The sequence below is a fragment of the Strongylocentrotus purpuratus genome, unplaced genomic scaffold, assembly GCF_000002235.5.
Source record: "Strongylocentrotus purpuratus isolate Spur 01 unplaced genomic scaffold, Spur_5.0 spur5_scaffold_14, whole genome shotgun sequence".
Classification (NCBI taxonomy): domain Eukaryota; kingdom Metazoa; phylum Echinodermata; class Echinoidea; order Camarodonta; family Strongylocentrotidae; genus Strongylocentrotus; species Strongylocentrotus purpuratus.
The window spans coordinates 2,048,039-2,065,201 of record NW_022145599.1 but is presented as its reverse complement, the minus strand read 5'-3'; the positions used below and the strand labels follow the sequence as shown (position 1 = coordinate 2,065,201).

The 17,163-nt window shown below is 36.1% G+C and overlaps 1 protein-coding gene across 1 annotated transcript in view; it reads left to right on the top strand.

Moving 5' to 3' along the window:
• Window positions 1–17,163, top strand: part of LOC576169 — a 193,001-nt gene that overhangs the window by 74,895 nt on the left and 100,943 nt on the right. Inside the window, exons 95-115 of the mRNA XM_030984926.1 lie at window positions 228–347; window positions 750–869; window positions 1,290–1,409; window positions 2,390–2,506; window positions 2,809–2,925; window positions 3,155–3,271; window positions 3,620–3,736; window positions 4,184–5,194; window positions 9,241–9,360; window positions 9,783–9,902; window positions 10,910–11,029; window positions 11,461–11,703; window positions 12,098–12,340; window positions 12,586–12,831; window positions 13,480–13,728; window positions 14,079–14,198; window positions 14,376–14,489; window positions 14,946–15,059; window positions 15,802–15,915; window positions 16,274–16,387; window positions 16,833–16,946. Coding sequence (XP_030840786.1) covers window positions 228–347; window positions 750–869; window positions 1,290–1,409; window positions 2,390–2,506; window positions 2,809–2,925; window positions 3,155–3,271; window positions 3,620–3,736; window positions 4,184–5,194; window positions 9,241–9,360; window positions 9,783–9,902; window positions 10,910–11,029; window positions 11,461–11,703; window positions 12,098–12,340; window positions 12,586–12,831; window positions 13,480–13,728; window positions 14,079–14,198; window positions 14,376–14,489; window positions 14,946–15,059; window positions 15,802–15,915; window positions 16,274–16,387; window positions 16,833–16,946 — 3,870 coding nt within the window. The remainder of the gene's footprint in view (window positions 1–227; window positions 348–749; window positions 870–1,289; window positions 1,410–2,389; window positions 2,507–2,808; window positions 2,926–3,154; window positions 3,272–3,619; window positions 3,737–4,183; window positions 5,195–9,240; window positions 9,361–9,782; window positions 9,903–10,909; window positions 11,030–11,460; window positions 11,704–12,097; window positions 12,341–12,585; window positions 12,832–13,479; window positions 13,729–14,078; window positions 14,199–14,375; window positions 14,490–14,945; window positions 15,060–15,801; window positions 15,916–16,273; window positions 16,388–16,832; window positions 16,947–17,163) is intronic.

The following is a 17,163-nucleotide window of genomic DNA, read 5'->3' as shown; positions in this document are numbered from 1 at the left end:
CACGTACCATCTAATTGTTTAGGCCATTAAGGCTCAAACTGACAATGGTCCTGATCTGCATTTTCTTAATCTATATTTCAACCATGTTTTGTTATTATATTATCAAAGACTCCAAATCATTTGAATAAAGTTACTAAATATTTCATTTTATCATCATAGATTTAAAACTTTTCTTTCACTTATTCAGTCTTCTCACCTGCTTGTCTTTTTACATTGCACTTCTATAGAGATACTCTCCTGCAGCAGTACCCCTTGTCTGAATGGAGCAACCTGTTTTGATAGCAATGGTGGCAGTGGTTATGTCTGCCTTTGTCCTGTTGGCTTTGAAGGAACTGATTGCGAGAATGGTAACTCTTACATGATTTGCATTTCTAGTGTGAAATGATTTGATACGCATATTTGAAAAAGTCCCTTTTTAGATTATGATTGAGTGGAAATTCCCAAAAATGATTAGACATGATAGTAGTTTCAATATGTATAAATACATCACCTGGGGGATCAAATTGTTTTTGGAAAGCGTGTTGCATATTGTGTTCATAGTGTTTTTTTTTCATGTAATGCAAGCATTAGATTTTCATATCTTATTAGTATTTTCCCTCAATTATGTGTTTCCTGATTGATGCTACACATCATAGTTGTATTTTGCTCAGGCAATTCAGGACTGTGCTGGTTAATATTTAGATCAGCGGGTAACAAATATCACAATATAAAATATAATGCATACCTCTCAACTTCAATTTTTGAAACAGAAATTCTTGGCTGCTCAAGCAGTCCTTGCCAGAATGGAGCAACATGTTTCGATCATAATGGAAGTGAGAGCTATATCTGTATTTGTCCGACTGGCTTTGAAGGAACAAACTGTGAAATTGGTAATATTCTCTTTCATTTCCCAAAAGATTGTCTCTTTGATTCTGTTTTCTCTTTTGTAATTTATATTTGTATGGTGTAAAAATAGATCTGAAACAAAAACATGTGCAGCTCATCTGCAATTAGAAATTTATATACACAGCTTTGAATTATGTCCACAGTCCTTAGAATCAAAGAATGTTCTTTTTGTGTACCATATAGCCATCTTTTCATTTGATGTTTCTATTGTCATCCTATTGTTATGTCGATATTAATTATCATTGTAATATATTCATAGATTGTTATATTCATATATATTTGGGTGTATTATATTCATATGTAAACAAGTATATACCTAAACCTGTGGTTTCCTTTTGTTTTCATGGCAAGCATACTATCCTATCCCAAGCCTATTTTCCTTTCTTTAATACAATCCCATTTAGAGAGTCTCGTCTGTACTGGCAATCCATGTGAGAATGGTGCAACCTGTTATGAGCAGAATGGCAACTTTGGCTATTTATGCCTTTGTCCAGCAGGCTATGAAGGCACTAATTGTGAAACTGGTACTTGTCATATTTCTCGCATACTTGAAAATTTACAACGGAAATCAATTTAAAAAGTTTGTTGGACATTCAGCAAAATGAATGTACAATTGTTACATACATGTCTTTGGATGAAAACATTTTGAAATGCATGTTTCATCATGCTATAATGGATGCAAATAGGACATATTCCTTAATCCTCTCCTAATTCCCCCCCCCCAAAAACAACTGTGAAACGGGTACTGCTTTGTCTTACAACCTAACACTTTTCTCTTGTTTGATGTGGCATTATGGTTGAATTTTGGAGTGAAAAACTTGGCATGGGCTAACTGGATTTACTGTTTTAAATCTAACTGAAATGAGATCACTACAAAATAATGGGATCTGTGAGGATGTAGAGGATTGTCAGTGTCCTCCAGGATATGCTGAAGCACACGGTGAGACTGAAATAACTCATTGCGCACTCGATCCCTGTCTTAATGGGGCAACATGTGTGGATTTCTTTGTAGTTTCCAGTTTTCTGGCGTCTACTGTGAAACTACAATACTGATTTTAATAAAACATATTTGGACCCGTTCATTGGGCGTACAAAGTAATTTTTGTGTACATCTCTTTAACATCATACTGGTGCAGGAGATGATTTTGGTATATTAGAAATGGCTATGGACAGGGCACTCATTGCAAAATATCTGAGACAAGACGTGTTCTTTAAAGAAATTGTAATGCCTTATATTATAATCCACATATTTTCAGCCCATTTTTTTCTTACAAACTAATTCCATGGTGTGTGCTGTGAACCCTTGCGTAAATGTAGATTATAGATGTGCTTGTTTTTTTAATGTTGATTTAATCACATCCTGTTTGACTAACGATTAATCATTATCACTCAATTCTCCATGCTTGTTATTGCTCAAGTTCGAGTATAGTAGATAATACAAGCTATGCTTATGATGGAGTAGTGTAATATTGTTACCTTGTCATAATTATTTTTTGAATTGTAGTTATATCTGCATGTGGGAGCAACCCCTGTTTGAATGGAGCTACATGCTTCAATGGACCACAAGGGGGCTACATGTGTGCCTGTGCTATGGGATTTGAAGGAGATGACTGTGAATCAGGTAATGCTGGTCTAATACTTGACACTATTACAGGATACAATTTCCTGTCTTATTTTATCAGTAACGTGTATTTTGTGAATATTTTACAGCTTCATTCATCTACACAGTCAAATATTTCATATGATTGGAATAGTTGTCATGAAACTTACATGTAACCACTGAAGATGTCCTTATGCCTCCGTGATACCATTATTGATCACTCTAGAAATGCCAGTATATGATTGGAATAGTTGTCATGAAACTTACATGTAACCACTGAAGATGTATTTATGCCTCCGTGATACCATTATTGATCACTCTAGAAATGCCAGTCTGTGATAGCAATCCCTGTCAGAATGGAGCCACTTGCTTTGAGGGAGCTCAAGGGAACTACTTTTGCTTCTGCCCAGCAGGATTTGAAGGACTCAATTGTGAATTAGGTAATGCATGTGCTTTATATTGTCTTTTTTGTATGTAGTACTACTTATTATTTTGCTTTGCAAAATACTAAATCCTCTCTTGTACAAGTTTATATTTAGTTACTCAGATTTATTTAATTGTACATATGTGTTATCCTTTGAACAGTGAAGCATTGCAAATTGTATTATCATATGATGAAATCACAATTTTCATATATGTCATTGATATTTATTAATTAATTACTTTTAGAACTTGGTCCATGTCAGAGTAATCCTTGCCAAAATGAAGCTACGTGTTTCAATGGAGCTTCAAGCGGATATCTTTGCCTTTGTGCAGATGGATTTGAAGGAGTAAATTGTGAGACAGGTAAGAAAATAACTTTAAAGATTATGTGAAATGCTCCTTATATTATGTGCACTGATCACTGTGCTTACGGTTCTTCATAATAACAGTGATCATTATATTCTGATTTTACATGTAACTTAACAGTACACATTATGATATTATACATCTGTTTTCCCACGATGCATTGAATATTATTACACTGACTTTAATGATGCTGTGTTTATCAATACTTGAATCTATATTGACTTTTTCCCATTTGATTTCCAGACTGATGTATTCTGGTAAAGATAAGAATCTTACATGTAAAAGCATTTTACTTAGTGAAAGATATCTCGTAATCATTTATTTTCTATTTATAAATCTCTACAGAAACTAATGCCTGTGCCAGTACTCCATGTCAGAATGATGCTGTATGCTTCAATGCTGCATTAGGAGGTTACATATGCATATGTGCCGAAGGATATGAAGGAATTAACTGTGAAACAGGTATGTTAAAAGTCCTTCATGTTAATCAGTAACCAGTGTGCAAAGAGTAATAGGTATTATATTTTTGATCAATGAAATCCTGTTCAGTGATTGGTCAACATAGCATCATGTGACCAAATATAACATTGCTATGATGTATCCGTGACGTCATCCATGGTATAGTGCACTATACCATGGCACTATACCATGGATGATGTCATCAGTAACCAGTGTGGAGATCTCTATTGACAACTGTGCAGACTCATGTAATGACAAGTGCAAAAAGTAATAGGTACCATGAAATGAAAGTGACTAGTACAACAATAGCAATGTAGATGGGTATTATGACATGCCTATCAATATTTGCCTACTTTTACAGACTTTTACATGAACATGTATGATACTGCAAATATAGGTGTATAATGCAATAGACCGGTAACCAAATTCAATGTGACATTCATGATAGATGATTTAATTGCATTGAAAATTTCAATGTTGAGTCATTTGGAGAATCAAAGAAATCTGTTTTCGTTTACAATGTTTGGACTCTTGTTTCATTCATACTAGAAATCATTCTATGTGCTAGTAGCCCATGCCTCAGTGGAAGTACCTGTATAGAGGGGTCTGGACAATATGTCTGCCTCTGTGCACCTGGTTACGAAGGTACCAACTGTGAAACTGAAATCCAAGAGTGCATCTCGAACCCTTGTCAAAATGGAGCAACATGCGTCGACTTGTTTGATGGCTATGTGTGTAGTTGTGCACCAGGTTGGATTGGAAATGACTGTGTTATCGAGATACAAGAATGCTTAAGTAATCCATGCTTGAATGGAGCAATATGCGCAGAAATGGTGGATGGCTATGGCTGTATCTGCTTTGTTGGGTGGACAGGGGACGACTGCGGAACTGAAGTCCTAGAATGTCTCAGTGATCCTTGCATGAATGGAGGAACATGCATAGAGAATGTGAATGGGTACCAGTGCAGGTGTGCTCCTGGATGGTCAGGCACACACTGTGAGACTGATATCATGGAGTGTCTAAGCATACCGTGCCTGAATGGTGGAACATGTACTGACCTCATCAATGGGTTCATGTGTCAATGTGCCAGTGGTTGGACTGGTCCCACTTGTAATGAGGACATAGCTGAATGTGCCAGTAACCCATGTGCTAATGGTGCCACTTGCCGCGAACTGACTAACGAATACAGCTGCCAGTGTGGGCCAGGATGGACTGGAACTTTTTGTGAAATTGAAATCCAGGAATGTTCGAGCCAGCCATGCCAAAACGATGGAACCTGTATTGACTTGATCAATGCCTATGTGTGCATCTGTGCTCCTGGCTGGACGGGGAATGAATGCCAGAATGACATCTTTGAATGCTCCAGTGACCCATGCTTAAATGGAGCAAATTGTATAGAGCTCATTGATGGCTACCAGTGCGAGTGTACAGCTCAATTTGAAGGAGTCAACTGCGAATCGGGTACCTTTGTGTGATCTTTCTTTGATGATATGCAAATTCATATATCATGAGAGGGTTTAAACCTACTACCACCTACTACCACCGGACCACATTGTGTTGAAGCTAATGCATTTCTGCACTTATTACTTTTTCTGCATTTTCCTTTGCTGCTCAATAAATGACTTTCCTATTTGCTTGATGTTTTGCTTGGTGTTGGATTATTTCAATAGTGCAATTTGCATTTTTTATTTTCATGTTTGAATAATTATCCTTTATCTCCCTCTTTTCTGATTGAATCTCTAACAATAAGCAATGTTACTAACGAGAGTATTTGTACTACAAAAATGATTGGTGATTGATACTACTATGGAAACTAAAGGAAAAAATCCTAAACCTGTTTGAATGGAGCTACTTGCTTCATTGATAATGGAGCACAAGATGGCTAAATATGTGCCTGTGCTATGTGATTTGAAGGAGATAATTGTGAATCGGGTAATGCGAGTCTAATTTTATCGGGAATGTGTAACTTTTTCTGCTTTTTCCTCTGCTGCACAATAAATGCTTGACCTTTTTTCTGATTGAATCGTTAACAATAAGCAATACTAAAGAGATTATTTGTACATAAAAAATGATTGGTGTGGTTAATACTTCTATGGAAACTAAAGGAAAATAAATTGTATGAAATATAACGGGCTCCAATTGGCTGTCAGAAATAACAGGTACAGTACAGGTACAGTGCTAGTCTTCTAAAAAATAGATTTAATGCACTTTTTCCTGTACTTTGAAATCATGTTGTCCAATTTCGGCTTTCTGTTTATTCTTGCGGTTTAATCTGATGAGTGCAAGATTACAGCATTTGAAAAACCTAGTGTGTCATTATTCACTGCCATTCTTTGGTTAGCAATGCGCAATAATAAAGATTATCTAGACTTTCATTCAGAATCCAAATTTATCTTTATAACACCAAATGGAGCCTGTACATATGCCTGGCAATATCAAATCTTTTCGCACAAAATGGCTTCTTTTAAAAATTGTATTATTCCTGCAATTCTTTTACTGATGCTTTGAGCCTTCATTATTTACAATGGTACATCTGATTTAATTCTTGAATCTCTGCAACCTACTCAAAGTGTTTTGAATGTATCTTGTATTTACACTATATTTAGAATACCGGTATATGTAAAAAGGGGGTGTATTTTGAAGGAATAAGATGTTGCATAAATGTTGAATCTATTACAGTTATTCATGTGTATTGCACAACATTTCATGTATCATGTTAACAAGGATAGCTAATATTTAATTGTTGACATTAGCCAACAGTGTACAGAATAGCCTGTCAGATATATAATGACGATTCAATGTCTCCAGAAATGATATCATATAAATCAGTACCACATTGCAGAAATGGATAAACATGGGTAGAATATGTGGAACATTTATAAACAGTTGACTACTTTCAGTGCAATATATTCATTACTAGCAGGACCCGCGGAAATCCGCGGGATCCTAGAGGGGGGCGGGGGGTGTAAATATATATATAGAGACTGTCTAAATTAAAACCACCAAGAATTTTATTTGCCATTCAGGCCATTAAGAAATTTACATGTTAAGCGTCCCCGCCCGCTTCCTTTTTGGGGGCCGCCTCCTATTTTTTTTTTTGAAATTTTTTGAAAAGTTTTTTTTTTTTTTTTTTTTTTTTGAAAGAAAAAAAAACAGCGTCCCCGCCTGCTTCCTTTTTGGGGGCCGCTTCCTATTTTTTTTTTTTTTTTTTTCATTTATTTATTTTTTTTTGAAAGAAAAAAAACATGAAAAGCACTGCTAAAATGTATTTCTGATTTTAAAAAAGAAAAGAAAAAATTGTCGGCCGCCATCTTCAAAAATAGCCTGAATGTCAGGAAAAATGTACGGAGCGACCATTTTGAAAGAAAATAAAAAGAAAAAAAAAGGGCCTCCTCCTTCCCATTTTTCAAAAAAACAGGAAGCTAAACATGTTTTTTTTTAAATTTGGCCTTATATATATAAAAAAAACAAAAAAAAACGATCCAACTGTACCTGTAGTTATTCTTTAAGCCACTGGAACTGCATAGAGTTCCGTAGTGTGGCGTACCGACTACGCAGAAATTAGACGATCTGGCGTAGGGTAGCGTACTGTTGCGTAAAAAGGCGTACTTTCTGCGTCAAGTTTCTACGCCGAAAGTACGCGAAAAAAATTAAACATGTTGAATTGTTTTCGTTCATCTTGCATACCTCTTTCCGTCCCTCAGCATAATAGTAACGTAGGCCAGCGTAGTTGGTACACAACACTACGCAACTCTACGTATTGACCCCACGCCAATTAGTGACCCGCAAGTGTCACAAATAAAGTATTAAAAATATGCTCATCTGACCCTAAACGCCTAAACCCCCCAAGCTTTCGGGGGTTTATGGCCCCTTGAAACCCGTTGACCCCACGCCTATATTGTATATACACTCAACTCGCCGCGATCTGATCTCTCCCCCCCCCCCCCCCAACTTTGAAGAACGTAACCCCCGAGCTTTTGGGTGTTTATGGCCCCTTGAAACCCGTGGACCCCACGCCTATATTATATATACACTCAACTCAGGACCCGCGGAAATTCGCGGGATTCTAGAGGGGGGGGGGGGGGGGCGCAGGCAAAAAATTAAGTTTTTTCATTTCGGGGGCTCCATTTCAAATTTTTGGGAAATTTTCGGGGGCTACTTTTTCAACTTTCGGTGGCTCTTTTTTCTGGGGCTACTTTTTCATTAATTCATAAAAGGATAGGCCTACACTTTGTTGAGATTTGTTTAGTAGGCAAAGGTTCCAGGCTTAATACTTCATAGGTCTAATTGCCTATTTAAAAAAAAAACATTTTTCTAGTTCAATAACTAAGTTTTCATGCATTGCTTTGATGCAAGAACTGTAACATAATTAATAGATCTAGATTGTGATTATTTCTGACCATGAATTTCGATAATCATTTTTCAAAGTAAAATTTTCACAAGAAAATCAGACAGTCGTTTAAAAACGTAGACATTAGTAATACTTTTACTAATTCTAAGCTCAGGTTTCGTAAATCTATTCACGAAACTATATTGAAATCGTGATGCAAACCAACAGATAACAATTTCAAAGTGTCAAATCTCTTCGACTCGAGCTCAGCTCAGCTGATCGAACTCGCACACACTCCAGCGTAACTCCATGAAGCTCGAACACCGACGCCGCAGGCCTCGGAAGCCTGCGGTGCGCGGTGCCGGTGTTACACTGCACTGTGTGTAGTATGTGTGAGGACTGAAGGCAGCTTGCGACTGAATTGTCAGTCCAATGGTTTTCTTGTGAAAACTTTCCTTTAGAAAATGATAATCAAAATGTAGTAGCATATGGCCGTAATAATCACAAAATAAGCTTTCATTTCATACCTCCATTCATGAAAACTATATAAAAATCGCGGCAATAATGAAGGAAATAGGTCCCTAAGTTTGGACGTGGACGGGAAGCTTTGTGTGTATCTCTGTGGCCGTGCAGCTACTATACAAAGGATATCCTATAGAATGATGCTTTACTCGGGTAAGCCCGACCCTGTGCGTCGTGCATTTAATACGCAACTTAATGTGAGTGGATAGTCATCGGTCGTGTGTCTACGGATGCAATGTTGAATATCCATGAGGTATCTCTGTCGTCACGCATATCCTGCATTATGCATGTCGCGTCTGTTTTCGCCCTGGACGTCGACACGGAGGAGGACCTCGGGCGGAGTATAGCCAATTCCACAGAGTAGACTCTCCCGCGGACGATGGCACCGGGCACGGGTACCCCGAGGGGAGGGTTCAGGAGGAGATAGCCGCACCAACTTCGGTCGGCGATCTCATTAAAAAACAATAGAATACAAAGGCTCGCCGAGACGTCGCGCCCCCCGCGGAGCCTTAGCGTATTATTATTATAGATAAATCTGAAGCGATTCTGTGTGGTCATAAAAACTGCACAATATTCATTCTGATTAAAGTAGATGACTTAGATTTAATTAAGGGGTAAGTTTTTATCTAAAGTGATGTTTTTGTTTGTTTTTTAGCAATTCTTTCCTGTGAGAGCGATCCTTGCCAGAATGGAGCAACGTGCTTTGAACATATTTCAGAGAATAGATATTTCTGTGTGTGTCCAGAAGGCTTTACAGGGACAGACTGTGAATTGGGTAAGAAAACAAAATACACCTTAGAATTGCTCCTGCTTGATAGTTTTCATTTGCCTCATCTATATATTTTACAAAAGTTCAAGTCAATTTGTATGTGTACTAGAGTTTTATAATAAATTCAAATGATGGGAACATTTAGATTTATCAATGTCACATTCGACATATTAAATTAACCTAAAATTTAATTCTGGGTTCCTATTGCACATTTTTTTAGAGTGTTATATAATTTTTTTTACCTTTTTAGGAAAAATGTACCAAGAGTAATTTGTTGAATTAACAGATTATGTCTTTGAATAATTTTCTGCTTCATTCGAAAGTTAAGAGGACTTATCTTAAACTTGTTAACTGACTTTGTTATGACATGTATTTGATTAGATGCAATGAAAATGCTGAATATTTCTCCTTTGTCACTTCATCCACAGATATTATGTCATGCACCAGCCAACCGTGCCTCAACAATGGAACCTGCCTGGAGCAAAATGGCGGCAATGAGTTTGTGTGTCTCTGTACTCCCGGATATACTGGCAGGCAATGTGAAATAGGTCAGATAAAGTTGATGTGCTTTCTGTCTATTCTACTCAATGTTTTTGTAAAACAAGTAACAGTCTCGTTGTAATATTGCTTGCGTGTTGTCTGTATATATGTGTAGGTAATGTATACATGTATGCAGAATTTGATGTTGGTAGTCCGGTGTCAAATATACATGGTTCACCCAAATGATATGTCAAAATGCGATTGCCATTTGTCAGTTTTTATAATCTCTCATTTTAATAACGACAGTTAAAATATATTGAAGAAACTGTTTGAGAGGGGGAAAATGTGTATACTGATATCATACATCTACTGGAAGCACACGTTCCAAATACGTGGCACACATATACAATACATTTGGATTATTCGGATTATTACTGATGCAAATACAAATCTTTCCTAAGAATGGAGCTTCATAGCGCCTACTCTGAATTATCAATTAAAACACAAGATTGCTTACAAGTGATAAACATATTTACAGAAAAAATCCAACTTTATGAAACACCTATTAGAAAAGAAAGCAGAAAAATCAGTAGAATTATGAAAATTTGAATGAAATCGGACAACAAATTAAAAAGTTGAAAACTATGTACATGACATATGGGCCCTTTAAATTGGTTGAATCGGTAATGACACAGTGATGAAGTGTTGTAAAACTTTCCCATTTGTTTCTACACACAAAATGACAACAAAAAAAAAACACATAAATTTAGGGGGATACTTCAAACTTTCGCCATTCTGTTTTTCTTATTGTTCTGCTTTCATAGAGATACACATATTACAAAGGTTGGAAAGCCCCTTTAGTACATGTTTATATTGTTTTCATTAACTTTGTATTTTGTTTGATATGTATTAAAATGTGCATGACATTGTATCAGTCCTAATCTTAGAGCAAATATAGCAATAAGTTGATGTTTTGTTCCTGTAAAAAACAACTGTATTTCTGTTCATCATTTGTGTCTGTAATCATATGTAAACATTTGTTTTGTTTCGTACATAACATCTAACATTTTGACAGACCTGAGAACTTGCCTTACAAGTCCATGTCTAAACAATGCAACGTGCTTCGAAGGATTCCAGGAGGGAACTTATTTTTGCTTTTGTGTGGACGGCTATAGTGGAACCATCTGTGAAACAGGTTAATAGTCGTAGTCAAATATATAACAGATATCAAAGTTGTATTTGAACTATACATGCTTTGATTTCAGTGGTTTGATGATGATGTTGGTGTCCAGATCAGTGCATTTTTACAAGTAGTTTGTGGTTTATGTTAGAAATTGATGTTCATGTAATGTTTGATGAATGGTATGACTTTGGGCACAAACTGAAACACATGTATGACTTATTAGTCAAATGGTGTGCTGTCATTTTTGTTTAGAGAGATTGGATACTCTGATTGCTTTTGATTGAATAAAGCTATTGAATACAAATAATTGCATTGGAAGATAATTAGGGAGTCTCAGTTGAGAATATAGGATTTTGGGATAAAATTAGAGTAGAACATTCTTTGAATAGATTAGGAAATATATTGTGAATACAAACATTTATTTCCCCATTGTATAAATCTAGACATCGCCATACCTGCAATCTTTGGATGCCCTCCAAACATCACAACTGGCAATAACCCTGGCTCCCCTTCTGCTATTGTCTCATGGTCTGAACCCACCTCATCTGACAACTCTGGGTCTGTGACACTCTCAACGGATGCTATCAATAATGCATTATATCCCATCGGGGTAACTGAGGTCACCTATGTCGCAACAGATGACGCAGGCAACAACGCATTCTGCACATTCTATATTACTGTCCAAGGTAGGAGCAACCAAATGTTTGTTTTGTGTAATTGTTTGTATCACAATGTCCCACACTGCTATCAGTTGAAGGGATAGTGAATGATATCATTTGAACTAGTAATGTTTCATGTACAACCAAGATAGTGAATAACTGAATCCAAGTCATCTGATAGATCAGTACATTTAGGGTAAAGTGTGATGGTCCAGTGGAGATGCCAATTGGCTATGGGGCTGATTTCAATTTTGGCAAGGCATCATTATTTTAATTTTACTAATCCTGCCCTGGAATTTACTAGGATCGCATTTGAAATATTAATTCATTGTGCCATGTAAGAATTCATACCAGGTATCATTAAATGACTTAATTGTTCTTTACTTTCATATCCTTCATTTCATTTCCTTTATCATTATAGATCTGATGCCTCCTTTAATCATTGGATGCCCAACCAATATAAACCTCAATACTGATGCTGGATCTGCATTTGCCACTGTTAGTTGGCCAGAGCCTACCATCTCGGATAACTCTGGAGTAGTGAATCTAGTGTCTGCTCCTGTGAATGGGGACCTGTATCCCATAGGAGTGTCCACAGTGACATACATAGCCCAGGATTTAGCCAACAATGTAGCCACATGCACTTTCCCCATTACTGTAATAGGTATGTATCCTGATTCTAGTTATAGGTATAAAAGAAAGACACAGTATGTATTACTTTAACTAAACATTGCATAGCTGAAAAACAAATTTCCTCAACTTGATTTAATATGAAACTGTACAACTGGCTATTATTTACTCTTTAAAATACTTAATCTTAATATCCTCATTTTGACTAAGAAGTTACAAGTAATAGGACAAGAAGTTGATATCAATTTCTGAATTAATCATATTTTGTTTCTTCTCCAGACAATGAGAGTCCATCCTTCATCTTCTGTCCTGGAAACATCATCGCCAATACAGACTTGAGACTTCCCACTGCTACAGTGGCTTGGACAACACCTATTGCAGAGGACAATTCTGGCAATCCTGTTAGCCTCAGCACCGACTCTACCAGTGGTTCGTCGTATGACATTGGAGAGTCAACAGTAGTTTACCTTGCTGTAGACCAATCAGGCAACATAGTCGAGTGTACTTTCTCTGTTACAGTCATCGGTAAGATCTTTCCTGTCCACTATTATTACTTGTATATTATCTTATAATTACATCTGATGCTATTAAACATCTTCTGTAAATTCCCTAAAAATGTTGGCTCACCATTCCTTTTCTAAAAATGATGACATTGATTGATTGATTTTATTTACCAACACCAATACAGTAATACATTTAATACAATGTGTTTACATATACAAGAAGAGAAATTATTGGTTGGTAAAGGGGGCCAGATAATTGCTAATGAATACTAGTCAAGCCTAACCCCTTAAACAGCTAAACAAAGGATTTTGGTACAAATCAATTTAGAAAACGTAACAAAACAAAATGAATGAATTTACTATTACAATCGATACTTTGAAAAATACGAATACCTAACAATGTATTACAATATACAAACTGATAATGTAAAATATAATTTGTGTACATATGCAGACTGGTTAACTTGATATTTCATTCATGATTTGTTCAACAAATGATTTTAAACAGAATTCCGAAACCTATTTCGAGACCTTATTAATCTTACATAAGTACCTTCATAACATAATAACTCAGTATGATACCTTGTCAATGCCATTTTAATCATCTGGAAAGCATGGCGAGACTACAACTTATTAATAGTCATTGACTATTGACCTTGTTAATCTACAGATACCGAGGACCCAGTCTTTGCTATGTGCCCTACCGATGTAACTGTACAGACTGCACCAGGTGGTCTTTCAGCCATTGCCCTGTGGACTCCACCGTCCTCAACAGACAACAGTGGCAGTGTCACTGTGCAGCAGACAGCTGGCCCTACTCCAGGAGCTGACTTCCCTATAGGTTCAACTGGAATTGTTCATGTTGCAAGAGACGAAGCAGGGAATGACATGTCTTGTGCCTTCGCAGTCATTGTAATTGGTAAGAAAATAGATAATACATGCTTTTGTAATATAGCTTTGGCAATGCTTCGTGTTAAGATGAACTCCTGCTTATAATGTTTGTTGAGTTAATTAAGTGATACTTTGTTTTCTTATATTTTTATTTTCAATGATGCTCTAACATACAATATTTCAAAATCGTGTTCAAATGGGTAGGTTATTTTGAGACAATCAGCTAGTGTCTTCGCAAACTGGTATTGATATAAATCAAAACATTTACAAAGTGCATTTACATCCTTGTGTATTGTAGAGATGGACAATAATTTAATACAATAACACAACAATTCCATGACCGTGTTGAAAAATACTGCATCCTTTTATTTCATTCAGGCATCTCCGATCCATGTGAATCCAGTGTTTGTCAAAGTAACGCTACCTGCCGTGCACTCAATGGTACTGCCTACACATGTGTCTGTCTACCCGGATTTACTGGGGACTTCTGTGAAATTGGTAAGATTGGTTATTTATTCCAAATGATAAGATTTTTGTCTAAAAAAGGATAATTTCATATTGTAATATTTAAATCATTCAATGAATGTACATTCACACACGCACATGTACATTACATTGTGCTTTTCTCTTGTTCTGCATCTTATTCCTAATTTGTTCTACTCTTCTCTTTTACAGAAATTAACTTGTGTGCTTCTGACCCATGTCAGAATAATGCAAGCTGTACCAACCACAGGACTTCTTACTCCTGCGATTGCCCTATGGGAATCATGGGCCAGAACTGTGAACAAGGTAAAATACAAACTTAATCATCTCTTGCAATCATTTCATTATTGAATGCTTGCCCCCAATCCTATGCATTTAGATAAGAAAGTTAAAACTAGCTATGAATGCCTATTAAACTGTAAGAGATGAGCAGTGACAAAAGTTGGCCAAAGTTCATTACACTCTGTCAAGAATTTCTACAGGTTGAAATTATCAACTGAACAAAAAAGAAATCATACTTTATTGTACATTTAAAACACTCGCTCATCGCTTTGGTGTCATTCAGAAAGCATACGTCATATAATATGCATGTCAATACCATATTTGTATTCTAAAAAATCTCCTTCTTATAGTGTAATTCTGCTTATTGCATTCAAAGGATAAAGAGGCTATAGTTTAGCACTGTAATGAAATAGGTTTATCAACACTACCAAGCAATCCTGTAGTATCACTTCTTACAATGAAACATGTTTATATTTCCAGATATCGATGAGTGCACCATGGACATTTGTCAGAATAATGCTACTTGCACAAACACATTGGGAGGCTTCGATTGTGAATGCCTTGATGGATATATAGGATTGAGATGTCAAATTCGTAAGTTAATCATCTATTTAGTCTTTGATGAACAGTGAATGGTGAATGTAGTGATAAAATATTTCATTGTTTAATTTCATGACAGGATCATGTACTGACAGTTCATAGTAGAATTGTAACGTTTCTACGATTGTTCACTAGACTAGCGTATCGATATGTAGCCATGAGTAATATTGTTGTCAAATAGAATAATACAAATTGTTATACTTCCAATCCTTTGTTGATATATGCAGGAAGTGTGCTTGAAAATTTTGTCGAATTATTTTTTCCAATATTTGTTCAACCTGAAAGTACAGAGTGGGTTATTCAAAAAGTATGTTGTTTCAAGCTGAAGCCACATATCCGATAATAGAATATCTGACAATTCCATCAATTCGCAGGAACCATTTAGTATTCTTGTAATCATTTATATTGTCTCCATTCGTTCCCATTTCTCATTAATGTATATCTGTGCACATGTAGTAGCTCTTAGACTATATTGTCCTCCCATGTTCCATAAATAATGTTACATCCTCAGGCAGGGAGACAGAAATAGATGGAAGACAAAAGATGCTTTCCTTTAACTGCATAAAAGCACTTACTGAACGGAAATGAGGTCGTACATGTTAACCTGTGCTGAATATGTGTAGTTAATAAAGGACATCCATTTTCGTCCAAGCTATCGTCCTGACCGTGCATGGTTCCCATAACCAATTCATTACCATTCCATCAAACACTCATTGTCATTCTACTCGTGTTATAGCATTCAGTGCATGTGACTCAGATCCTTGCTACAATGGAGGGTTGTGCAGTGGAAATTCAACCCACTTTGAATGCCAGTGTCCAATAGCCTGGACAGGCTTTGATTGCAGAACAGGTAACCTTTGAAGATCATTTCGTTGTCTTGTAAAATTTGTGAAGATGATTAATAGTTTTGAAATCAGTGATTTCATTATTCCTCAGTGTTCAAAAACTGACACTGGCAACATGTTGTTGTTATCATGCTCCATAACTCTTTAAACGCATGTCTATATTATCATCTGTTCACAAAGTGACTAAAATATTAGTAAATACATGTAGTTTAGATGTTATGCATGTTAAGTCTGGCGATTATACAATTTTAGCTGGAGACATTGAAAGTTTAGCTACATGTACGTGCCAACTTACTCATATACTGTTGTATGGTCAAGAATTTGCATTGATCAACTACAATTTACTTACTGTGAATCAAACAGAAAAGGATGCTTGTATTGGAGACCCCTGTCGTAATGGAGCAACCTGTTCAAACCAGTTTGACTATGTGGTGTGTACCTGCTCGCCAGGATGGACAGGAGACATATGTCATATCGGTCAGTATTAATGATTCATGTTATTCCGCATGCTTATTTATGCTTGGTGAATGGTCAATGGTGGCCAATAAAAGTAAATACTGTGATTTTGGCTTTCACTTTGCAAACAACTTATCAAAATTTGCATTAGTTATTCTTTTATATATTGCTGGGTACTTATTTTATTGAAGATGTTGAATACTTCTGTTAACTCTGGTTATGCTGAAGAAAACAATGCCTCAAAGTTCTGATATGCAGTGCTCAATCGTCAGAAAATTAACAATTAAGATTCTGATTTATTAAACGGTGAAAAGTATTGTAGAAGATTTTGATGAATTCTAGCCCTTCCTTGTAAATTAGACATATGTGTTGGAGTATAACCATCCATTTCAAAATTATTTTTGAACTTATCGATAGCATCTCATTGACAATGATTTTGATATTTTGTTGCCTGTTTGCCTTCCAGATATCAATGAATGTGAAAGCAACCCTTGCTTGAATAATGGAATCTGTGTGAACCAACTCAATGGCTTTGCTTGCAATTGTTTTGGAGGATGGACAGGCGATATTTGTGAAATGGGTCAGTAAAATTCTTTCCATTGCAACCTTATCAAATTTGACATCTTAAGTTACGTATGTATCTATGAATAGCATAAAATGTATTTATATAAGTCATATGTTTTTTTCTGCATGTTGAATTTTGTGTACATTTTTACAACTTGAAACGAGTTTACTAGTCACCTGATTATCTCTGGATGATTGTATAAAGGATCTTTATTATGATTGACAAAACATCA